This window comes from Bactrocera neohumeralis, chromosome 4 (assembly GCF_024586455.1).
Source record: "Bactrocera neohumeralis isolate Rockhampton chromosome 4, APGP_CSIRO_Bneo_wtdbg2-racon-allhic-juicebox.fasta_v2, whole genome shotgun sequence".
Taxonomy (NCBI): Eukaryota; Metazoa; Arthropoda; class Insecta; order Diptera; family Tephritidae; genus Bactrocera; species Bactrocera neohumeralis.
The window spans coordinates 40,985,958-41,012,147 of NC_065921.1; the positions used below are offsets into that span (position 1 = coordinate 40,985,958).

Consider the following 26,190-nt stretch of genomic DNA (forward strand, 5'->3'; position numbering starts at 1 on the left):
AAAATGTATATATCCAACGCGGAAACCCTGTAAATGAAAACATATAACGTCCAGTGCTCAAGCATCATCGAACCTCATTAAAAATGAAGAAGCATAAATGGCTGAATGTTATGCAAACCATTTCCGCACACACACAAACCTACACACACACGCATACAACCAACGGAAGTGAACGAGCGCAGCAGTATGCTTGGGCAGGGCAATGGTGGAGAGAAAACAAGAAAGAAAAAAAATTATTCAATAACCAAACATTTCCTTCGGTGGGCATGCATCCGCCAACGATTGAATATATGTACATATGTATGTATGTGTGTTTATGTGGCACGAGAAATTCTTTTATGTACTGCAAGTGCACGTACCTGGAGCACAACCAGGCGGACAAACGTTTTCATTTCCGTCGCCAGCGTCAAACCAACGGCATCAACACCCTTCTTCCTCCCTTGTCCAGCGATAGCAACATTAACGGCATCTGCATTAGCGGCATCATCGACATGCCCCGCCCATCAGTATTGCCGATACTCGGCATCATCATTAAAAGTAAGTGTGTGTAAAGAGCGTACAATGTTACCGTTAGGTATAAGTATGTGTGTGCCATACAATTGCACGAAAGGAAGTGAAATTGCATTATGCTGCAATTGCATTAATGGCGAATTGTACTCGGAAAATTACTTTATAATGCAAGAGAAATAACTGCAAAAGCAGCTGAGATGGCGCATGACATCACCATTATACACTGTTATACATACAAACAAGCATATGCGCTTGTATATGAATAACGGGCAATTTGTCGACACTTGAGTTGCACACAAAGGGAAAGCAAGGCAATAATTTGCTCTGAAAATAGAAATAAGTGACACGACAAAAGCGTGGACTTGGTAATCAGAAGCCACTTTCATAACGGGACATTCAGATTAAAAAGTTGAACTGTATGTTTCCTTGTATTGCAATGCAAGTAATATGAGAAAAGTGTTAGAATTGATTATTACACAAGAGAGTCAAGAGTTAAAGAGTCAAAATTCTTATACAAAAAGTCCATACTGATATAGTATTATATATGTATATATGTACGTTTGCCCTGCAAATGTCATTAATTTCAACAGGAATTATTATAAAATTTTTGCAGTTTTTCACCAAGGCAAGTGCCTTATACAAGGCTCACCCGCAGATGGCGCTGGCATTGAATTATGTACTTTCACTGAAACCGGGGGTTAGGTTTCGTGGAAAGTCGAAAGAGTTATTGACAAGAATTTTTTCTGGAAAACAAATATATATAGTTGTATAGTTATTAACTTACTTTTTTCGTCGTGATCTGAAATGTGAAATGATCTAGAACTTTCGCCTACAGACCCTTTTAACATAACCTCTAAATTTATGTGAATAATTCACATAACCAAGCTGTGGTTGTGTGAATTTTTTGTTTCTTATTTTATATTTCGTTTCTGATGGGTTTCATGCTGATATGTTTCCTATGTTTTCAAAAAATAACCGTGGTCTATTTCGAAAAATTGATTCGTGAGCATTTTGAGTGCTGCGAATTTTGGAAATTCGAAAATATAATATCTTTATATATAAAAATCGCGTGTCACGTTGTTTGTGCGCGATGGACGCCTAAACTACTGAACCGATTTTAAATTTGATGGCACACCGTGTGCAATTTGATCCAACCTGAGAGACAGGATAGCTTACATCTCAATTTATAAGCACAATATTATATTATTGCAAATTATTTGTCTATTATTTGACAGTCGGAATTATTTGTTAGCTCCAAAAGATTCTAACAGATGGCGATAATTATTGATTGGATTGAGTAAGTATTCAACAGACAGATTCAATCCAATGCCACCGAAAAAATGTAACCTCAACAACGCGCGCAGCAGAGAGGCGCGACACAAGCGTGTTGAAAGAGCATTAAACTGCCAGATAATTTATGCACCATTCTTGAGGAAAAAAATTAATTGATTCAGAGTATTTTTCCGAATATACAGAGTAACTGGCTCAGTGAGCGGGCTATTTTGGCAGCCAAAAATGTTGATGTTGACGAAATTAACTTCCGAACAGTTGTTACCAGACGATCTGATGTCTTTTAAACCAATCGGTACAGTTCTTAATAAAAATGAAAGTGTAGGTTTTCCAATTAAATTGTTAAGTTCACTAGATATACCCGAAGTGCCACCACATAATCTTCATTTAAAGAATGGTTCACCTATTTTTCTCCTGCGTAATTTGAATCCACCTCGATTACGCAATGATGCGAGTTTGGCTATCAAAAAGATCACCGGAAATATTCTTGAAGCAACCATATTATCTGGAAAGTTTAAAGGTGAAGTGGACCTGTTGCCACGTATTCCAATGATACCATCGGATTCTATGATACCCTTCAGGAGGCTACAATTTCCAGTTCGCTTAGCTTTTGCAACGACGATAAATAAATCTCAAGGCCAAACAATGTCCATTTGTGGTTTAGATTTTGAAAATCCATGTTGTTCTCATGGGCAACTTATGTTGCATGTTATTACGGCAAATACGGATTAACCAAAAATATTGTGCACCAATTATTGCTAAATTAAATTTAGATTAAAAGTGTTGATAATTCAAAATATTGAATATTATTCTTAAAGATTTAAAACTATTTGTTAGAAATTTAAATAAAAAAAAATATTTTTAAATTAATTCTTTTGTATTAACTCTTACCAAATTCAATAGTATGAAAATATTTCAAGAACCTTAAAAATTTGATTGAGTTTATTTAAGAGGGGAGCCTGCTTTAGAGGCTTCAAAAAATCGAACCCCTTAACTCTCAAGAGCTTTCAAATTTTCATTTGAAATGCGAAGTCTAAAATAAAGCTCCAATTATCACTCTTTTAAAGTGTAGAAATTCGCAGAAACATTTTCCGCGAACAATTCTGCCTTTAAAGCATTCGGCAAAACGAGCAAATAAAAGGCAGTTCGAGCCACATTCAAATAACGTTTTCCGTTGAAAAATAGAACTTCAGTCAACATTCATCTTGAGCCCATATTTCCGTTTCAGCGTATATCCGGCGTCTTTTTTGTGTGTCTTTTTTATATCCGTTTCTTCTGCAGCGCTCTTGTGTTGCATGCGGCATCAATTTAATTTTGCACAGACATAGAAAAACTTTCAATGTGTGAATGTATTAATGAATGTGACACACGCACACACACACCCACATGCAACCCGCAGGAGCACATACATATAGGTAAAACGGGGTTCCTACGTCACTTGTCGCTGCTGCAGAGGAAAAAGTGTGGAAAATTACGCGAAATATGGAAAATTTTTATGTGTATAACGGTAGTTATGGCAGCGTGCAGATGTCAACTGATCTCAAATGAATTGGAAGGCCTTGGGAGCTGTTCGGGATATTGTCGGATGGTCAATTCGCGTGTAGTGTTTGCAGAACAAAAACAATACATAGAGCTACAAGAAGCGAGGAGTAGAAACTACAACAAATACAAATAATAATAATAACAACAACTGCAAGCAGCAGCAGCAACAACAAAAATAATAACTACAAATAGCAACAACAAAGTCAACTGAAGAAGAAGGAACAAGAATTGTACATAACAACAACAACAAAAATTACAACAAAAAGTCAACTAAAGCAGCAATAACAACAAACAAGCGAAAGTTATAGAAACAGAACAACAACAGCAACTCCAATTAACAACAACAACAATTGCAAATAGCAACAACAACAACAGTGACAACAAAAAGTCAACTAAAGCTGCAATAACAACAACAGATGAAAGTTATAGAAACAGCAACAACAGCAACTCCAATTAACAACAAGAATTGCAAATAGCAAAAACAACAACAAAGTCCACTTCTGTAGCAACAACAACACTAACAATTGCAAGTGATGGAAACAAATACAACAACAACTACTGCAACAAATACTGCAACTGCAACTGCAACTTTAACTGTAACTGACTGACTGATAAATTGAGAATTTCAAGATTTTCGAAAGTCAGATTTTTTTCGAATTTTATTTTGCAAATTTTTGTTAGCTATTTTCGCTTATTCACTAGATACTTTACGAACAAGCAAACTTTCAACATTTAACTTATTCAAAAGTATTTCATTACTTGACTTTGCCATTTCAGTTTATGAAGAGTGAAACGGGAAGGAGGAGCGCGCAGCAAGCGATGCCGGGCAATCGGAACGGAGCCATTTCCAAAGAAGTTCGAGAGACAAATGCGTTGAGTGAAAATGCGATTTATTTTCAGTTTTTTTTTTTTTGATTTTTTTTTTCTTTTTGCTTTTGTTGCTTTTTTTGCATTATTGTATTTTTAATCTGGCAAAAAGTACATTCCAAGATTAAACGCATTTTAATGGCAGATTGATAAAGTTGTAAATCAAATGCAATCGCAAGCTTGTTTCTCTCTCTCTCCGAACTTAAATAGTCGCCTAAAAGTATGTCACTTGCAAATTGCAATAAACTTAAGTACAAAATGAAGAAAGCATGAGCTCCAAGCGCACACACTTACTTACATACATACACATACACATACGCAAGGACGCACGTATGTGTGCGTGCAGAGCAGAAATTAGCTTCAGGATGCTGGCACAAAAGCAAAGAATTTCAATTTGAATTTATTGCCAAAGCGAATGAAAAAGATATCTTTCCGCCATAGAAGAAATGTCTTAAATGTGTAGATTGAGCGCCCGAGGCTTTTTAACTTTTCAAATCAATTTTCAGTGGTATGAGCACAAACTAAGTTCTTACTAATCAATTAAAACGCGGAGCTGTGCTGAAAAAACAGAGAAGCAGATAGAATCACTTTCAAAAAAATTTAAACAAAAATGAGCAAAAACGTTAACATCGGCCAGTTTTATATGCAATTACATACTATATGGGCCTATCTGAGCAATTTGTTAGGAGATTGTAGCGCTATCTTGGATAACAATCTTTGCCAACTTTCGTGAAGATATCTCGTCAAATAAAATAGTTTTTCATACGTGGACTTGAGCTTAATCGGCTCGTTTGTATGACAGCTATATGCTAAAACTGTTCGATCTGAACAATTTCTTTGGGGATTGTAGCGATGTCCTAAGTAAATATGGATGCCAAACTTCGAGAAGCTACCTTGTCAAACAAAAAGTTTCCATACAAGAACTTGAGTTGTGTGCTAAAATGGTCCGTTGTCGGCGTGTGCAAAATTTCTGAAACCACTTAAGTTAAGAAAAGGCGTCTCATTATCTATCTGATATATTGCCAAATTCCATAGCATGTTGTGACCTACAGTACCCCGCCAACCCATTAGAAATAGGGACAATTATTCATATAGTTTTGCGTTCAGAGTCAAATAAATCAAAAATTATTGCGATGTGTGAATGCAAATTTTTTGTATAATTTATTTCAAATATCATATTTTCATAAAATTGAGAAAAACTTAAATTTTTTAGTATTTGGTTGACAAATCTGTGTTTTTATTAACAGCCTTCACTATTTGAGGCATACTATTTAAACATATATTATCATTATAATGATTATTTTTAAATCTGGATCATTTAGGCACACATCCTTTATGTTATCTTTGAGTGGGGCTATTGCGGGATTTCTTTGGGAATATACTTCCGATTTAAGGAACGTTCAACCGTTTTCGGTGGTGTTTAGGTCGGGTGAATTGCCCGCCTAAGGTAATATATTGATATCTAAGTTGTGAAGGACATCTGCCGTTCATCAGGAGGTGTGGCAAGGCACCTCGGCGTGCGTATAAGTGTACTGGGCTGCTGAAGGATTCAATGTTGCCAATTATGGTACAAAACCATCTTGAAGTACATTGGAGTACTGCTCACTAGTCATCGTTCCCTCAACAAAATAAATTGGTCCAGGAACTTTCACCAATATGCAGCTCTAAACCATTACATTGGGGGGATATTTTACCGTTTTTTGAATGCAGTTCTCCACATGACGTTCACACGGTCTACATCGCACAAATTGAATGGTTTCTGTCACTGCTTTTAGCCGGCATTCGTTAATCTTTGTTAAGGAGAAAATCATGTTAAATAGCAGGGTAACTTTGAATGAGGGACTTTCGGGGGACGTTCATAACTTTTTATGTTTACCTTGTTTCAATCCACCTTTGTGTAGTTCTGATGGAGTTTGACCCTTACTACTCGTGGATTTTTCATTTGCTTGGTCAATTTTGATTTTTTTGCTGTGTTTTTTTTTTCTGAAAATATGCGTTCAACTGTTCTTTGCGATATTTTTACATGGGCATCACTCAGCTTATTTTAAAATTCTCTAGCTGATTTGCTGCGCGATTACAGAGTGAAGCTCATTACTTTACGTCGAATGCGCCCAGAGATTTTCCCATTTTGGGCAGCATTTTGCCACATACTTGTGCGACCAACGGTGCAATGTTTGAATGTGTGGACAATTTTCGCTACTCGAGTAACAGTATCTGCACTTGCTCCAATTTTTCTTTATTATTTTTCTGTAGGATGTACTTTTATCTTTTAAAAGTGCAGCAAAGCACTTTGGGTTTCTTTGAAATGCCCGATTTTTTATCTATTTCCTAAAAAGTATATCTTTCATTGTTTGTATTATAAAGCTTCAGAAAACTTAAAAAAATAAAAACCTAACAAATAAAACTCTGGAATCTATGAAATAATAGTTAAACACGTATGAAAAAATTCGATTTCTTCCATTACGCCATACAATTTACTGCTGAAGAGCCAGAAATCACAAATACTAATTCCAAGTGAAGTAAGCATTTCAATATGATTTCGTATTTAAGTTCCGCTAATTGTAACGGTATATTTATTTTATATTTGACACTGAATAATATGTAATACACAGCCTATTTAATACTTAGGTAGTGGAAAAATTCAAATTATTCGCCTATCAAGCTTCCCCAGTACGTTATTCGTAAATTTTTATATTAATTGACCATGTTTCTAATGGGTTGGCGGGGTACTGTATTCGGTTACATTAAACGTACCTGCATGATTTTCAAACAAATATAAGACTATATTAACTTTGAAATTCCACCAAGTCTTATCAAAAAATTAGCGGCAAATTGAGACTACAACGTGTTTTATTATTGTTGGAACAACTTCAGTGATATAATTAAGATGAGCAGCCGATTTTCGACGAGTGCTTTATAAAATTTTCACGAAGAAATATTAAACAAATAAGGAAGGAATAATTTCAGGTGTAACCAAACATTGTATACTCTCGCCATGTCAAGTTGTTCCGAGTAATAGTTTCGGAGATACAACCCTAAGAACTTGTGCGCTCGAGGCTAGCTAGGCTAAGTGAGACGTCTTTAAACGCGTTTTTCTCGAAACTGTGTTTTTGAAGGCGGTTGGCAAGATTTCTCGAGAACTACTCAACCAATCTTCATGAAACTTTGCACAGATCTTTGAGATACACTTCTTAAAGAATGATTTTTTTCGATTACAACTATTTGAAAAAAAAATTTCCGAAATTTTCACTGAAATCAGAAATAAAAAAGTTTGCCAAAAATCCAATTTTCAATTTTTTTTTTCTTCGTCCAAGTTCTAAGTTAAGGTTTTAAATAAAACACATATTTTTTCTGGTCACCGAAACGGCAGCGCAATGGCCGAGTTTAAAATATTTTTTCCAAAAAATTCAAAATGTCTTTGTTAATAGTGTTTGTATGTAACAATAAAAAATTCTAATAAAATATTTTATTTTCTAAATGAGAAATTTTTTATTTAAGAAGGCTGTTTTTTACCCGAGGAAACCCATGTAAACTCTTAAACTAAAAGTTGGAAGTACATATTTCAATCATTATTTTCAATCACAGGCAAGAAGATATACTGTTATTAGAAAGAGTTATTTTCTGAATTTCATTTAGCTTCCATATTGAACGATAGGAGTAAACCGGAAAACTTGTATTATTAGGAATTGGAAGTTAAGAATTTTATTGACCCGATTTTACCCATATTTGTCAAAAATTTTCCCCCGAATTTCAATACCGGAGCTCACACATTAACCGATAGTTTCGGTAAAAACCCCAGCAAATGCACTGGAGTGCAGACATTTGGTGTCGGGGTCCTTGAAAAGTTATAGTGAGGTTTAGATAACTTTTTTACAAACCAAATTTGATTGAAATCACTGAAGTAGTTCCTGATATATAGGATTTCAACTAATGGTGGACGGTGTCGCTTAACGGAACTTATTGGACGTGGCAATCAACCGATTTCGCTCATCTGCAATATGAACCCTCCGCACAGACGGGCGAACGGACAGACAGTCACTCGGACAATGGTCCATTCTGATCAGTTACATGTTGCCCTACAGGATACCACCAGAACATAGGTACGTTACTTCGTGGTGAAAACCGTTAGGTACTAGGCGACTTTAAAGCGCATAATCTTTGGCATTCCTGCCTATGAAATGATCGTAGGGGGATGGAGCTGACGGAACAGATAGACGAATCGACATTCTTGACAATGAATGACAAAGCGCCCACAAGAATTATGGGCATCCATAATAATAATAATAATAAATATAATCCCCTAGTGACCTTTGCTAACTCTCATATCAGACCATCTGCCCATAATTATCTCGATCGAGAAACCTTCCGACCTTGTTTCTGTGGACAACCGTACTTTCGTTAACAACGAAGCTGTTTAATTAGGGCGACACCTTACGCCATGTCGACCCCTGTTATATTCGAATAAGGGCGGAAAAAATGGATAGAGCGCCTAAAGTCTTGCAACTTCTCCACCGGAAGAAGTAAGAGTTGGACTATCGTCAACGCTTTGTCTAACTCGAAGAGACATGATGACCGAGTTGAAATTCAATTAAATGGCCATGGCTTTTCGGACCGAAGAATTGCGCGAGCTATTTTAGCCGTAAATGCCGGCTACACCTTACTACACCCTTTGGTAGACAAAAGCAAACGATGTGTTACCTGACGACTGCGCATGACTTACTTTCACCGATGAGAAGGTTCGAAATGTCATCAATGAAACAAAATCTTTTAAATCCATTGGCCATGATGGAGTAAACATGCTGGTACTAAAGCACCTAGGCTCATATACCCGATATGTGGAAAATCGGAAGTGGTCCCATTACTGAAACCTCTTGGGGAGTCCTATCGTCCGATAATTCTCCTCTCCCCAGTAGTGAAAACACTTGAGGTCCTGAGTCTAGCAAACCACCGTTGGATTGGTCAAAAGCCTTTGACACAGTCAGCCACACAACGCTACTTCAGGACATCGAAAAATCTACGTTGTTTGTTGGAAAATGTTACTCTATACAACAAATGTTCCGATTCACAGCAGCCATTATAGACACTCTCTACCCTCGTAGATTGAAAAATAAATAGTACTTAAACCTTAAACTTTATGAAAACTCTGTTAGAACACAAAATATGAAAAATTTATGCGAAAAATATTATAAATTGCATAACTAATCATCTTTGATCATTGATTTGTGTAATCTTTCACACAATGAACACAAATGAACCACCTCAAGGGTGTTGCGTAATATAAATTTTGGCGAAATTTCGCAATTTAAACAATCACGTGTTAGTATTTTGCGCACAACTTCTTAAACCGACATAAAACACTTCATAAAAGTGTGTAAGATTGAATATGTACGTATAAATGTGTGTGTGTGTTCACTTACCTCCACCTTCTGCAGCACTTTATCCAGTCCAGTGATTGTTAAATCTTGTTCTTGCAACTCGGTCGCCTGCAGCGCTTCCGGTGTAACACGCACACCGGGTACAAATTTCAATGACATAACATCCGATAAACCGTTCGGCAGCTGGGCCTGCAAAGCGAGCGAACAACAAACATAAAAACAAATATAGTAACAACGTAAATAAAATACAATAAAATAAAAGCAACGTACCTCCAAATCGAAGTGGACATCATTAGTCTTCACAATGCTGAGTACTTCATTGAAATTCGACGACAGTTCAATCTGACACGCATAGCGTCCGGTGGCGGCCTCGAATATGGGCGTTACCGCATAATGCTCGAGTAGCTTGCGCCCCAAGGCCTGTTTGGATGCGAGGCGGCACGTAAATAGTTTAACCGTAGACATGCGTTCAAGGGCACTCGAACATTTCGAAATATTTCTGGCGAGCTAACGAGGTGACGAGGCGGCAGCGAAGCAAAGGACACAACGGAAAAGAGAATTGTAAGTAATTTTTTGGAAGAAATATACAGAAATTATAAATGCATGTTTGTATATGTGTGTATAGCAAGCAAATGCGAATTTAAACTACAAATAAATGTAACAGTTACAGTTACTTTCTTTGCTTTGCAAAAAGTAGCATAAATGCGCTTATTTCGAGCCAATGCCTCAAGTGGCTGGCAACTTTCACAAATGCTTTTGCAAACACACATAAGCCCGTATTAACGTTACTTTAAACATAGAGAGCGATATATTATATACATATGTATATACAGTTGCGATCGAAATAATGGTAAAGTCACACCTTCAAAAAAAAAATAAACCTTAATCTTCGAAAAATAATAAATTGAGGTTATAAGAAGTCTAGTAAAAGAAACCCATTATTTTTCCAACTGACAGGCTTTAGTAGCCTGTTTCTCGTGTTGTATACGGGCGATCGGGTTACGCTATATGGTGATAAAAAAAACTTTTTAGACAGTTTTTGGAGAATTTCGGTTTTGTCGGTTCCGTTCCGGTAATTTGGATGTCAAAGATAAATCAAACTCTGGAAAGCCAATTATTGAAAATATCGATAATATAATGGAAATCGTCCAGTCCGACTATCACATGAGTACTGTTTCAATTGCTTTGGTGGTAACCATTGCACAAAAGACCGACAGCACAAAAGGTGACCACGCCAGGATTGACGTCCACGAAGATTTGTCTATGTGTTTGGTGTGATTGAATTTCTGAAAGGAGCAAGCTTCTAGCAGCCGAGATCAGACATATGGATAGTGAATCGCTAGAAGCTCCGGCAGCTTGGTTGGGAAATTCATATGCATCCACCATCAAGTCCGTTCACCCATTCCTGTTATTTGCGATTGATTTTTCAAGTGAAAACGCTGCCAGTTTTTGCCAATAAAGACGAGGGTTTCTATTTCCTTAACTACGCCACACCAATATTTTGAAACGCAGACGAGGAAGCTCCAGACAGGTCGGAACTTTGCACTCCGGACTACGCCAAGTTGCCTCCCATCGAACACTTGGCTGGTGAGACCCGTATGCTCCCAATTAAAAAGCATAATGAAGTCCTCTCCAACCAGTTCCTGCTGGGGTGCTTTCGCAGAAATGATCCCTGCAATCACCTGCTTGGAGTGGAATCGCCTCCTAGGAGCATCAAGAGGTCATTCCTCAACTACGTCGACGACATCAAGCAACACGCCCACCAGACTATCTAATATATGTTCTACATGCAATGAGTCTCCGCATGACACTGGCCACCTCTTTGCATGCCCCACTAACCCCACTCATCTGACACCCCTCTCCGTCAAAACAGCACGTTTCTTGGGCCTACCGTTGGATGACGTCGAAAACAACTTAGCTAATCCTTACCCTAACGGGGATTAGGTACCCGTTACAACAACAAGGTTTCTATGAGAGTGCTATTATAAAAATACTATACCTTCAAACTGGCAAGAAGTTATCGAACAAAGGGGTGCATACCTTAGTCTTAAAATTTTACGGGAAAATTTCTTAAATCGGGTTATTCTAACTATGCTAAATCAAACCCCTTAATTTAAAGTAAAAATAAGGACTTTATTCTTGAATACATATGACTACTATATGCAAATCTTCTTTGAGTGGAAGGTCGAGCGATTGACCAATCATCAACATGACTTCAACTCTATTGACTCCAGACCACTCTTTAGTATCTTTGTTTATGTGTTTCCGATTATTACCTTGCAACAGATAGTTACTAAAAAAAAAACTTAAAACAGACGAAGTTAACGTTTTTTCTTGTTTTCTTTAAAAACAGCAAGTTCTGCTCGCCTCAATACCGTTTTCCGAACTACCTCCGCGAGGACACAGCGCCCAATTATTGCGCATTCCTTCATTGATCTCAAAATACCTAACGGTTTCTGCCTCCCTTCTCTCTCAGTTCACGGAATACGATCAGATCAGGCTAGTCGATCACAAAAACCTTAATCAACTAGCATAATAGTGAATAATTTTTCCCCCAGTCCAACTCACTATCGTGTCTAAGGGTTCAGGTTTGTCATAAAACTTTAAACGCGTTTTCCTTGAATCTGTATTCAAAGCCGTTTGTGAGGAATCTCGACTGGCCGTATTAATTATTCGTAAATAATACTACACATATGTATGTACTATCGAAGTCTTTTATCAATTTTCAGTTCATCACTATTTTATATATATTTTAAAAGAACACTTCTATTATTTTGACGACAGCTGTGTATGTGGTATATGAGGTTTTCTACTCACCAAGTTGGTAAACTTATCCACTTGCAAATGATTGCGCACAACCAAATGTCCTCGATACGTTGAACCGCTAAATATATCGAATGATTTCAATAATTGAATCTGTAAAGTAAGCGCAAACAAACGAAAAAGTTAGTGAACAACTTTACAAGTGGCGCGTAACCAGACATATACATATGTACATATGCAGGCACATTTATAAGCAAATATAAAATTCCATGAAAGCAAACACTTTAACCAAGCATTTCTTGAGAGGCGCGCGCCGGCGGGTGCTGAGTGACACCGTCAACCCGCAGCTCAAATGGAAATTTGCAAAGAGAATATTCTCCAGTTTTTCGAATTTTTTTACAGATTTGAATTTTTTTTCGTTTTCTGATAATTTCCAGACTAGTGAATATCTTTCAAGTTTGGCGAGAGCAACTTACCACATCCGCATCACGAACTTCGACATCGTATTTTATGGCACTGCCGCTGGCCTTATCGCCGTTGGAAACGACGATTTTCTCGCCCAATTTCAGACGATTGCCCAACACACGTGCCACTCCTGTAAAGAGTATGGAAGGGAAAGAATACAGTTCAATTTGTTTATCGGTATTTGGTGTTTTCTACTATTACCACTATAGTCTTATAGCTGTAATCATAAGATATGTAAATACTGGTGATTCCTGGAAAGTTTTTTATATTTTCATTAAAGATTTAAATGACTGCTGTGCTCTTTATTGCCTTCGGTTTTCATGGTACCACATCCAATTACAGTCAGAGTCAAATCGTTCGGCTTTTTAAACTGAAAAAGTGAGATCCTTCTTAGGATCAATCTTTTAACCTAACCTAAACTAACCTAGCCATAGTCAAATCAGTCATATCAATTGCTTCTATGTTGACGTAACAACTTATGACAACACATTCAAAACGAAATTGTGAAAATAAAGGAAAGTTGGTGTGAAATCTCATCAAAATTTAAATCGAGATTCTTTCCATTTTTCCCTTTATATAACCCTAACCTTAAAAAGGAGCGTGTATACATTCTGACAAAAAAGCACCCCGAAATTGTAATATAACTCCCCGGGTAAATGATATTTGAAAAAAAAGTATTTTGCTAAGTTAGTAGAACTGTTCTTAATTACTATGCCAAATTTGAGCGCGATCTGTGAACCAGTTTATTTGGAGTAACTGCTTAAGTCGGTACCTCAGTAGTGGTTTGCGATTTTTACAATAAATAAAAATATCGAACAAAGAATTTGTCTCAAATTTTGTATTTCCAAACAAATTTCATAAGCGGAATCGTTGCGAATGTTGGAAAAGGTGATTCAGTTTTACCAAAAACGGAAGCCTACGAGTGGTACAAAGCTTTCAAAGACCGTCGTGAGATCGTTAAAGATATACCTCATTCTGGACGACCTTCGACCTCTTTGACTGATGAAAACATTAAAAAAGTGAAGAATATGGTGTTTGAAAATCGTCAGGAAAGTGTTAGAGAGATGGCAAAGGAGCTCGACTCATCCCCATAAAGCTGAGTTTTTTTTCAAAAAGATTACCATAAACCGGTCTTTTTGAACATTCGTAATCGTGCGAATTCCGCTCCCACATCAAGGAGAGCATTAGAACTCTCGATAAGACTCTCGTGTTTATGAGCTTGACATGCAAACAAATCATCAATCATTGGAATGGAGGGAAGAAAATGAGCCGAAACCAAAAAACAAAACACGCAAAAGATGCTCAAAAATCAAAATGAAGTTCATGGTTTTCTCGATATTCGAGGTTTGGTGCATCATTAGTTTGTTCCGGAGCGTCAGACGGTCAATAAGGAGTTGTATTTGGCGGTATTGAAGCGTTTGCTTGAAAACATCCGTCGAAAACGGCCAGAATTGTGGAAGCAGAATTCATGAATTTTACACGATGATAATGCACCATCGCATCGACCCACGGATGTGACCGAATTTAAAACTATGCACCAGATTGGGCTTCCAGTGATTTTTTCTTCTTCTGCAATCTGAAATATGGCGCTACGTGGAACCCGTTTTCAGTCGATCGAAGAAATAAAACCAAATTCGCTGAAGGAGAAGAAGAAAGAATTTCGCGTGTTGATAAAATATTGCTTTTTGAATGGAAAAAATAGAATTGAAGGAAAAACTTGGCATGATGAGGACCCTCCCCCAGAAAAACCAACCATCAAGGATTGGTATGATAAGTTACGACGTGGTGAAATGAGCACCGAAGATGGTGAACGCAGTGGGCACTCCGAAGAGGTTGTTGCCGACGAAAACATCAAAAAAGTCCACAACATAATATTGGATGACCATAAAGGGAAGTTGTTTGAGATAAGTTCTAAAGACATCAACTGAACGTGTACATCATATCATTCACGAATATTTATGTGTGAGAAGACTCTGTGTAAAGCGGATGGCCCGGGAGCTCACTCTTGACCAAAAACAACGACGAGTTGACGATTCGAAACACTGTTCGGAGATGTTCAAACGTTATAACATGGCTCCATCATTTCACTCCGAAGTCATCCGAGTGCTCAACCCGCTCCAAAGAGTGGAAAAAAAGCAACAGTCCGCTGGCAAAGTTATGGCATCTGAATTTTGGAATTTTTATTGACTTTTTTGGGCTTCCAATTGTTTCCACCACCGTACTATCCAGACTTGCGACTACCATATTGCCTGTACTCAGATCTCAAAAGAATGCTCGCTAGAAGACATTTTCGTCGAATGTAGAGTTGATCACCGAAACTAAGGTCTATTTTGAAACAAAGGACAAATCGTACTTCAAAAATCAGGTATAAAAAGTTGGAGGGTCGCTATAATCAGTGTATTATTTCGAATTTTGCCAAAAAATGTGTTTTACTATGGTAGGCCCAGGACTTTTCAATTGACCTGTTAAGGTTTGTACGTTTGAACACCAAGTGAATGAGTTTACACCTTAATTGCTTCAGCTAATTGATCGGTTTGAACATGGTATAAGTTTTAACTCATTCTTGCGACAATATAAAAAAAATAAAATTTTTAGAAAAAATATGTTGAAACCAATGAGATCCTGAAGGTATTTGAAGAACATTCCCCACGGCTCACTTGGTTTATTCACAACTTTACAGTGACAATAAGAAATATGCAGACAAGTGTTAAAAAAGTAGCCATATGTTGAGACAGGATAATGTAATTGCTACAACAAAATAAGACCGTTAAGCAATAAGTTAAATAAATATGTATACGTACATACATATATTTATAAGCGAGCAGAGAAAAGCCAATAATGTCGATTGTTTCCTCCCAAAAACAAGTCATGTGACTACAGTTCTATATAAAATGATAATAACCAGCAGCCTTATGTAATAGTGTTTATTCATAGCATCAATAAGTTCCTCTATTGAAGGAGAGTTACCGAAATTCAGTCTTAGTCTCTCTTAAATATTTCATAACTAATTTTAAGGACATTTGTATATGTGTGTATGTGTCTCAGTCAGCCTGGAGTGTGAAAACCTAATTGAGTAAATTTCTCCACAAAATTAGTCGCTTTTACCTTGAAGCAAACTATGGCTTCGCAATTACAGCAACAATGCCTTTAATTCTCATACATAAAAATATACCATATATGTACATATAGCATTTGCGTTTATGAATGCCGGTAAGGAAGCTTCGTGCACGAGGCGCAAGGACATTGCTTTCACTTGACTGCTTGTCGCCTGTGTTGTTCTTTTGTATATTTATTGCAATTTATTGTGTTCACTTAGTTGTTGTTGTTAAAGCAGGAATGTGGCAAGAAAAACAGCAATGCGCTAATTTCATTAGCAAAATCCTAAAACTGCGACACCAACACAAATGCAAGTTAAAGTTGTGCAACAACTGCCGCAAAGCGCGCCACCATCGGCCTAAAGTTGAGACAATAAAGTTGGCTAAAGTATCACCTACATACACATTCGCACACACACGTACACAAAGTGGAATCAGTATAAATGCGCAAGGATTTTGCTGGGATTTTTGCGGCAGCGCTCTGCGATAGCGAGCACGTAGATTGTGAACGAAAATGGCCAACAAGCCATGGCAATGAGATAAACTAATGCTGCTGGTCAAGTATAAATATTTCATTGAATTAAATTTGCTCCAATTACTTTCTCTAAACAGAACGAGAAGTGCACAACACACATATGTATATACATATAAAAAGCCACACACGTGTACATAAAATGGCAGGAATATACATTTATTAGCAACGAAGCTCATAGAAATTATTCCAAGAATTTAATGTGGTCCAAGGCCTAGGTGGCAACACCGCTCGATTTAGGACACACATCGGAAACAAATCATGGTACTTTATAGTGGTAAAAATGTTATCATTGGATTCGATAACATTTTCGAACTCACGCGTTGAATATAACAGGTCAATTGGAAAGTAGCCGGCCTATGATAGTAAAATACATTTTTTTGTCAAAATTCGATTTTTTATTCAATATATCGCCCTTCCAACCGTCCAACTTTTCGGTACCATTTATGTAGTGCGATTTGTCCTTTGCTTCAAAATAGGCCTCAGTTTCGGCGATCACTTCTTCATTCGAAGAAAATGTCTTCCCAGCGAATATTCGTTTGAGATATGAGTACAGGAAATAGTCGTTGAGAGCCAGATCTGAGATACACACTGTATACGGAAGCAATTTGAAGCCCAATTCATGGATTTTTGACATCGTTTTGACTAACTTGTGGCACGGTGCATTGCCTTGGTGAAATAACACTTTCTTTCTTCAAATGAGGATTTTTTCGACGATTTCGTCCTTCAAAGCGGCGCGAAAAACTCACGAAGAATCAATGCAGTATGTGACCGTGCATTATCGTGGTGCAAAAACCAAGAGTTGTCGGCCCATAATTCAGGCTTCTTTTTGCGAAGAGCTTGGCGCAAACGACGCATAAGACTCAAATAGCATTCCTTGTTGACAGTTATGTCGGCTGTAAGTAATTCGGCACACCTCTATAATCGAAGAGAACTGTCATCATAACCTTAGAATTTTGCTTTGAGGTTATTTTTTCGGCTTCGGTTCACCTTTGCCACGATATTCGGCCGACTGATCGTCTGTTTCAGGGTCGTAAGCGTAGATCCAAGACTCATCGCCAATATAATATGCTTCCTGAAATCGTGGTAGTCGGAAAGCATTGTTTCATAGACGTTAACGTTTCGCTGTTTTTCGAAAAAAATTTAGTGATTTTGGCACAAATCGTGCTTTCACTTTTCTTAGGCCCAAATGATCTTTTAAATGGTTTTCATTGATCCTTTCTATATTGAAACGATGCCAGTAAGATCTCTGACTGTTAATCGTCGATTATCAAGCACAAACTCCTTTATTGTATGGATAATTGTACCAATAAGGCTTTTTTCCAACATTCTGAATGTTTCGGCACCAGAGTGTTGAATATGTCACTCATCGTAAAAATCACCGAATGCATTTTATGTGCTTCAGAAAGACAAACGAATACTAAACACAAATTTGGCAAATATATATGTCACTGACAATTTAAATTAAAAAGTCTTACTATTTTTTGCCACAGTATAAAAAGTCGAAAATATTATCTTTTATTTACCACTAATAATAACAAAACCCGAAAATTAGTATCTACCGACTTCACATCGGCTCGCGTGAAAGGAGGTTTTACACAGTAAGAAAGAACTATTTTCTTCCACAGAACTGTACTCGTATAAGTACAGGGTGCGTTCGATATGACAAGCAGGATTGCAAATTTGTCAAAGCAGCACATTTTGGCAAAACTTGCAACAGCATCATGTTCTACCGTCACTTTTTAAGCGCAATTTATGCAAAATATTGGCAACACTAAATTTTTGTCTGCGCATCAGCAGAGTATCAGCAAATATGCAACAGAGTAGCTCCAACGCACCCACATTTACATTAGTGTAAACATTCAAATGGAGCAAAATGCCAAAGGAAACGGGTTTCCATTCGAAAAATTGCCAAATTTGCACTCAGAACGCCGAAGGCAAACAAATCGACTACACAAAATTCCTGCCCTGAATAAACGAAAAACACAGAAATCGAAAAGATATTAAAGAAATGAACTAAATGCAGAAACGTTGTTTGTTTGTTTGTCTTACTTGAAGACTACTTGCCACAGTGGAGCGAGTTTGGGTGTTGTGGGGGGGAAAAGTTCAACTACGTTTGGCACAAGCCTCAAGAAAGATATTTATGCAATCGAAACAGAAAGTGCGCAATCAAATGCTTATATGAGCTTACAATAGCAACAACAACAACAATAATAATGTAGTATCACATTTCAAAGCCATTAAAATGAGTGCATATTTCAATTATCGATGAAAAATGACACAATTGGGTCAGACAGGCTTCGGGCGGGCAGTGGGACGACGAGGCGTTTAAGTGGACTTTCGAGTACGCGAACTGTGAGAGCTTCTATTATGAAATTCGCTGCAGACTTTTGCATGAAAAAACAAAAGATTAGTGAGCGCGCATTTAAAGCGCCAGCAAGGACCTAAGTATTATAGCCGCCCATGACACATGCCAGCCAAGTCGTTGGCCAACAATAACTTGGAATTGTTCTATTTGTCATTTTTCCCCGATAGTGCTGCGTGTAGCTAAAATTCTTTCTGCCACAAATAATTTCTTGGTTTTTTATTTTCACTTTTTTCGTTATTAAATTCGCTCTTGCTTGGCGTTCTTTTAGTTGCCAGCACTTCAAGTGATCAATTGTGTTCAAGTGCCACAAAAATGTTGATTGCAGAAGTCAAGGTCGCGATTTTTTGGCAATTTAGTGGTTTTTTAGTGGATAGCGAAATATTCAGACGCTTTGAAATCTTTTATTATATTCTATTTTTACTTCGTTTGCGTTTTTAGTGGTGCAATTCAGCTCATTCTTTAAAATGATTTTTAGGATTATGTGGTAGGTTCTTCACGCATCTCCAGGGACAATGTTAAAGATGTAAAAATAACAGTGAGAAAGAGCAAATAGTAAAGGGGTGAGTACTAAGAAAACACTCATGCAAAATATTCATGGTCTTCAAATTTAGTAAAACCTGAAGTGTGTGAAAGACACAGGTGGCAATTATTTCTAACTCAAAATGAATGACAAGTCCTTTCAAAAATTTAAGGGGTTAGGCCAATTTATGGTTTTAAAAAATATCAGTATTTTGCATGATAGATGATTGGGTCCTAACACATTATTCAGTTAGTCGAATTGAGAAAAATGTTTCCCTGTTAAAGAGTCTGTCAGCCGAAGGGCATAAAACTACAATGTTCTTTTCTCGAAACTGCTTTTTTTAAATGGAGCGTTGATGGTATTCGGAAACCATCGCACATATCAATTTTATCTACATTGTGACAAAAAATACCCGGAAATTGTAAATAAAACTCAAAATATTTAATTATTCATCAATATTTATTTTGTCGCCTTCAAAGTAATCCCCAACAGATGTAATACACGACTTTTCATAAGCACTTTTTAGGATGACCTTCAGCTCCTTTAGCGATTTTTTTAAATATTTTCTAACATGGAACGGGTTCCATGGAGCGGCAATTTCAGTTTGCGGAACAAGAAAGAACCATATGGAGCAAAATCTGGTGAATAAGATGGTTGAATGATGGTTGTCATGCATTTTTCGGTTTTAAATTCAATCATTATGTTGGCTCGATACCGTATTATCATAGTGTAAAATCCATAAATTGTTCTTCCACAATTCCGGCCGTTTTCGATGATTGTTTTCACGCAAATACCTCAATACGGCCAAATAGAACTCCTTATTGACCGACTGTCTCTCCGGAACAAATTCGTGATGCACCAAACCACGAATATCGAAAAAAACTATGAGCATCACCTTGATTTTTGAGCGGCTTTGGCGTGGTTCGGTTCGTTTTTTTCCCCTCCATTCCGATGATTGCTGACTTTTTTGCATGTCAAACTCATAAACTCATGTCTCATTTACAATGCTCTCCACGAATGTGGGATCGAAATTCGCACGATCAAGCACGTCCAAAGAGACCTGTGTACTGTACACCTTTTGAAAAAAATTCAGCTTTATCGGCACATTCGAACGGACTCGTGAGAGATGTCGAGCACTCTTGCCAACTCTCAACACTTGCTTGACGATTTTCAAACACCATATTCTACACTTTTTTAATATTTTCATCAGTTGAAAAGGTCGAATGAAGGTCGTCCAGAACGAGGCATGTCTTCAACGATCCCTCGGCTGTCTTTGAAGGTTTTGTACCACTAGTAAGCTTGTGCTTTTGACTCACCTTAATCCTTTTGCAGCATTCGCAACGCTTCCACACACGCAGTTTCCTTAGAAATACAAAACTTCTTCGTTCGATATTTTAATTTATTATAAAAATCGCAACGCACCACCTAGGTGTACCGACTTAAGTAACTGCTGTAAGCAATTTGATTAGCAGATCGCACTCATATTCGGCATAGTAATTAAGGACAGTTCTACCAACTGAGCAAAATTCATTTCTATTAAATATCATCTACGCGGGGAATTTAAAATACAATTTTCGGAACCTTTTTTGTCAGAATGTATAGCTTCTATTCTACGGGGTTTCCTTGCGCACGGCGCATCCTGGGTAATGCTAAACGGACTACGGCCTGCGCGGCTTTTTGACTCCTACTGACTTTTTACCCTTTGCTCGGCACGGACCTTAGTTAGAATTTTTATGGTAAATACATTGGTTGAACCCTGGGCTGGTACTGGAAGTAGTCTGTCACCTGAGTACGGCACTGAAGAAACGGTTGATGGATTAATGTCAAGGCTGTCTGCGTCCCATTAAAACACGGGCAAACCTCAGGGTAAGTTCCCCATTCGTCATCATTATATTGGTGCGATTGGTCTCTGTTTGCGTTGGTCGACTGTGAACGCACTACCTCATAAGGGCGTGAGTTGACGATCGTCTTGGCCTCGTAATAGTGGCAACCTTAGGACCGTAAAAGGTCCTTGTGGTGGATAGAGGCTCTGGGTGTACACCCTTAAAAACATGAAACAAGGAAGCGAGAAGGTCAGACCCGACGTCGATGGATAGTACATATATCTCGAGTGGGACACCGAAAAGGGTGATGGCAAAGCCGAGCGAGAATGGCTTACCTCCACAAGCAGAGAGAGCGTCGAACTTTATTCGATTATCGGTGTGGTGTGGTGCACTCCGATTTCCTTCCGATCGGCCAAACTGTCAACGGGGAATGTTATTTGAGTGTTATGCGTCGTTTGCGTGAAGCCATTCGTATAAATATGCCGGAATTATGGCTCGACAACTCTTGGTTTTTGCACCACGCTAATGCACCGTCGCATACTTCATTGATTCTTCGTGAGTTTTTCGCCAAATTTTCAACCAATATCATCTCGCACCCACCGTTTTCGTCTGATTTAGCTCCGTGTGACATCGGTCTATTTAAAAAAACTCAAACGATCGCTCTGAGGAAACCGGTTTGAGTCAATCGAAGCCATTAAACGTAAATCGAGGATTTGAGGATTGCAGAAAACGTTGGCACAAGTGTATTGGGGCCAAAAGGAATTACTTTGAGGGGGATGACACAGATTATGAAGAATTTTAAAATTATGAACAAAGTCACACTATTTTTGCTCATAGTAGTATGAAAATGCTTTTAAAGAAGCTGCAAATATTAAGCTGTCGAATGGGTGCGTGAATTATGTGCAGACCCCGAAAGCATTTGCATATTTATGTACATATAGATATCGGTATAATCGTAGAAAAACACACATAGTATGTAAATATGTGTGCGTGGCTGTGTGTTGTTTCAATGGACAATATTGATGGGCAGAAGAGCAGCAAATAAATCATTCAACTATACGAAATGATATACTCTTGCCCAGCGAAGAAAAAAGGATAAAGCTCAAAGTAAAATGCAAAAGCGTTTGTTCGTTCTGCTTCCTTTATTTCGGCATTCTTATTCTTCATAATCTTTTTGGAGAGCAATTCAAGTTAGCACACACGGTTCAGTGCAATTCAATGCGTTGTTGTTGTCTCTCCGTAAGATATGATGTTTGATGCCACGGTGTGTTCATGAATGCGCCCATATGCACACACACATGTGAATATTATGCGTATGTATTGGTGTCAAATGCCATGTGATGTGCATTTAAGTTCGAGTCTTGCCTTCAATAACATAATCATTTCATCTACGCCCAAGTGCTGCTGCTTCATTGTCGCTCGAGTCACACACACACATAGACAATTCAGTATGTGCTTGCATACATCAATAAGAATGCCTCGGCGTAATGCATAAACATACTTCTAGGCGCTTAGATGAGAAGTACATACATATGTGCAAACAGAAGATAAAGGAGCTGAAATATATTGGACAAGTGAATTTCTTTATTATACAACAGGACAAACATTTTTGTAGTGTGTGCGAGTGAATATATGTCTGTGTGTGTGATGCGTGCATGTGGAGCGAGTGAACTTTAACCATTCGAGCGTGTAAATTGCAAATTTAGAAAGCCCGTTTCTGAGCGCGTTTGAGCTGTTTAGGTTTATGAATAATTTATGCCGTCAGAGTTTTGGCAACTTTATTTGATCACACCGAGATTGCCGCCACTATTCGAATTCGCAATTCGCACTCAACATCTTAAAAGCCTTTTTGTAATACAATATTTCTCAAATTTTGTTTACGAAAATTATTAGGGATGAGACAATGCGAGATCTGGCTGTCTGTTCGTGTATCGAATTGCTAACTAGAGTAAATATTTAAATAATCTGTAATATACTGTGCAAGCCAACTCAATGCGTTTGATCAATAACAACGGGGAAACCCTTAAAGGTGGTTAAGGTGATATATCATCTGATCAAATTTCAACCGGACTGAAAAACCATACATTTTTGCGTATTTTATTACAAGTTGCCTTCAATACAGTCAGAGCTAATACTGTCATACTAAGACACTTGTTATAAGCTTCGGCTAGAATGCCTTTCTACGTTGTCAATCATCTCTTTTCCGACCTCTACTAAACGTCGTTTTTGGAAAAAGTCCAGATCTTTTGGTACGAGTTTTGCATTGACATTGACTAATACCCAAAACCAAAATGGGTTGAGTCGATAATACCAGGTTTAACGGTATGAAACGAGCGTTTTTTTTAATTCAAATTTGAATGAGAAAGTAAACAAAAATTATCCAAAGCATTAATCCTTGCCTTTGACACATTTTAAACACCTTTCTGGAAATTTGTGCTTACCATGACAATAGCAATGCTCTTTTTTTTTTAAACAAGCCAATCAGACATCCAATTTCCGACATCTGTTTAAGAATCGAAGTGTTGCTCAGCAAATACAAGTTCCATCGATGAAAACAAATAGCAATTGGAAGCGGCCAAGACTGGTGAATGCGACGGATGGGGTAGCAGCTTCAAGCCAAGTACTTTGATTGTAACCTGAACCGATTTTGCTTTGTGTGCAGGTGCATTGTCGTGTAACAAAATCCGTGTCTTTTGACCCATTCTGGTCGTTGTTCGATCAATGCATGGTTCAAATTGATCATTTGTTGTCTGTAGCGATTAGTATTAATAGTTTCACCAGGTTTTAGAAGCTCCTAATATACCTTCTGATTTCAACGAACACAGAGCCATTACCTCCTTACCGAATCGAACTGTTTTTGCAGTCGATCTTGATGGTTATACCGGGGGGGCCTTGGGTTATTCTCTGTTTAGGATGGTCTTCCATGTTCTTCATTTCTCACATCATCAGATTGTGCTTGTAAATTGCTGTCCAATGTCTCTTTAAGTTGGAGCATCGGTAGTAGTGGAAGATGTCTCTTCTCAGTCGGCTGAAGACTGGATATTCGCAAGGATAATGTTGGAATACCTCTTCATCATCCACGCATGCTCTGTATTCCACCGAACCCACTTTACCAATTTTCTAAAGGTGGGATTTCAAGGGTATGTGCTCTAAAATGAAGAAGCTTTTTTGGTGTGTCCACCATCAACACTACCCCAATGTAACTTTGTGGTATGCGCTGTGTTCCTAGTGTTCCTAGACCCGAGGTATTTTTCTAAGTCCCATTTCTTTAAATAACCCTTGACGGAGCTGATTATTACTGGCGATGAGTCTTGGATCTATATTTTCGATCCGGAAACAGACAATCAATCGGCCGAGTATCATGGCAAAGAAAAGCCGAAGCCGAAAACCCCACGTCAAAGCAGTTCAAAAAGCAAGGTTATGTTGACAGTTTTCTTCGATTATCGAGGTGTTGCGCACACCGAATTCCTTCCGACCGGCCAAACTGTACATACACAAGGAATACTATCTGTGTGTTATGCGTCGTTTGTGCGAAGCTATTCGTATTTTTGCATCACGATTTTGCACCGTCGCATACTGCATTGATTCTTCCCGAGTTTTTCGCCACATTTTTAACCAATATCGTACCCCAACCACCGTATTCGCCTGATTTAGCTCCGTGTGCCTACTGTCTATTCAGCAAACTCGAACGACCGCTCTGGGAAAACCGTTTTGAGTCAATAGAAGACATTAACCATGAATTGCTAGGCGCATTGGAGGCTATTCCGGAAATTGATTTTAACAACTGTTTCGCGGATCGGAAAAGACGTTGACACAAGTGCATAGGGGCCAAAGGGGGTTTACTTTGAGGGGGACAACATAGATTTTGAAGAATAAATTAAGAATTGTAAAATTATGAACAAAATCTTACTATTTTTTCCTCTTAATAGTATAATTAGTATGTCACATTCGAATTTGTGTAGTAAATCTGTCGATAAAAATATTTCCAAATCGAAACCAGTTTCATAGTACATTGTAAGTTATTCTGTGTAATTTCGCCAGAAATAATATACCAATTTAATAAAAAACAAAAAAAAGATTCGTAAAATATTTACAAATGCATTGCCTATTTGCCGAACTCACTAATTACACAAACAATTGAAGTTGCGCTCGAATATTGGCCTCTATCGCTGCTTCGGCCAACTGAAAATGAGTGACCGAAATTCAAAAATTTATTTATTAAATTTATATACATGTGCATGTGTGTTTTCAAATATGAGCTCCGTTCGATGATTGTCCAATGCCACCACCTCCAACCACCTTTCGTCGAGCCATTTGCCGAGCGTGGCCTGGACCTGCTAAATTGTGCATTATGACCGGGTGTTTGTTGTTGGTTGGGTGTGTCACCACAATTTTCATGCATAGGGAAGTGCGTTGCAGTTATGCGAACTATTAGCGATTCGCCGAATGGAATTTAAATTAATGATTCGGCAAATACAGGCAACACATAACCAACAACAAAGGTGTTAATGGTTGCTTTCAGGTGGGAATTTAATATAGGTACATACACACATGTATATTATTTCGAGTGGGGACATTTTAAATTTTTTTTTAGGTTTTCTAGAAATCATAAAGGCTACAGTTTAATAACATATTTCCTCAAAATACATTTTAGGGCTATAATTGACAGCAATATTCTTCAAAAATATTTACAAAAAATTTTTGTCTATATTTTAGTCCAAGGCTTTAAAAGGTATACCTCGAGGCCTCAAAAAGTCACCGTCCTTTGAAGGTTGAAAAGGACTGTCTTGCTGATCATCAGAAAACATGCCCTTGGTATAGATGCGCTAAGCCTTAAAAAACGACCTATCACAAAGGCACAAAGAGTCCATTCTCCGATTTCTGAACACGTCTTTTTCTTCTTCTTTATTAATTCTTCTTTATAGCCGAGTTAACCAGCAGCGCGCCAATCGTTCATCCTCTTCGCCGTTTGACGGTAACTGAAGTTTCCAAGTGTAGCCAGGTCCTTCTACACCTGGTGTTTCCAACGGAGTGCAAGTT

The 26,190-nt window shown here is 37.8% G+C and overlaps 1 protein-coding gene across 1 annotated transcript in view; it reads right to left on the reverse strand.

Moving 5' to 3' along the window:
- LOC126756212 (nuclear pore membrane glycoprotein 210) overlaps nucleotides 1-26,190 on the reverse strand; it is a 128,901-nt gene that overhangs the window by 85,314 nt on the left and 17,397 nt on the right. Inside the window, exons 17-20 of the mRNA XM_050469092.1 lie at nucleotides 12,824-12,942; nucleotides 12,402-12,500; nucleotides 9,855-10,091; nucleotides 9,627-9,773 (exon numbers count right to left, since the gene is read on the reverse strand). Of these exons, the coding sequence (XP_050325049.1) occupies nucleotides 9,627-9,773; nucleotides 9,855-10,091; nucleotides 12,402-12,500; nucleotides 12,824-12,942 (602 nt within the window). The remainder of the gene's footprint in view (nucleotides 1-9,626; nucleotides 9,774-9,854; nucleotides 10,092-12,401; nucleotides 12,501-12,823; nucleotides 12,943-26,190) is intronic.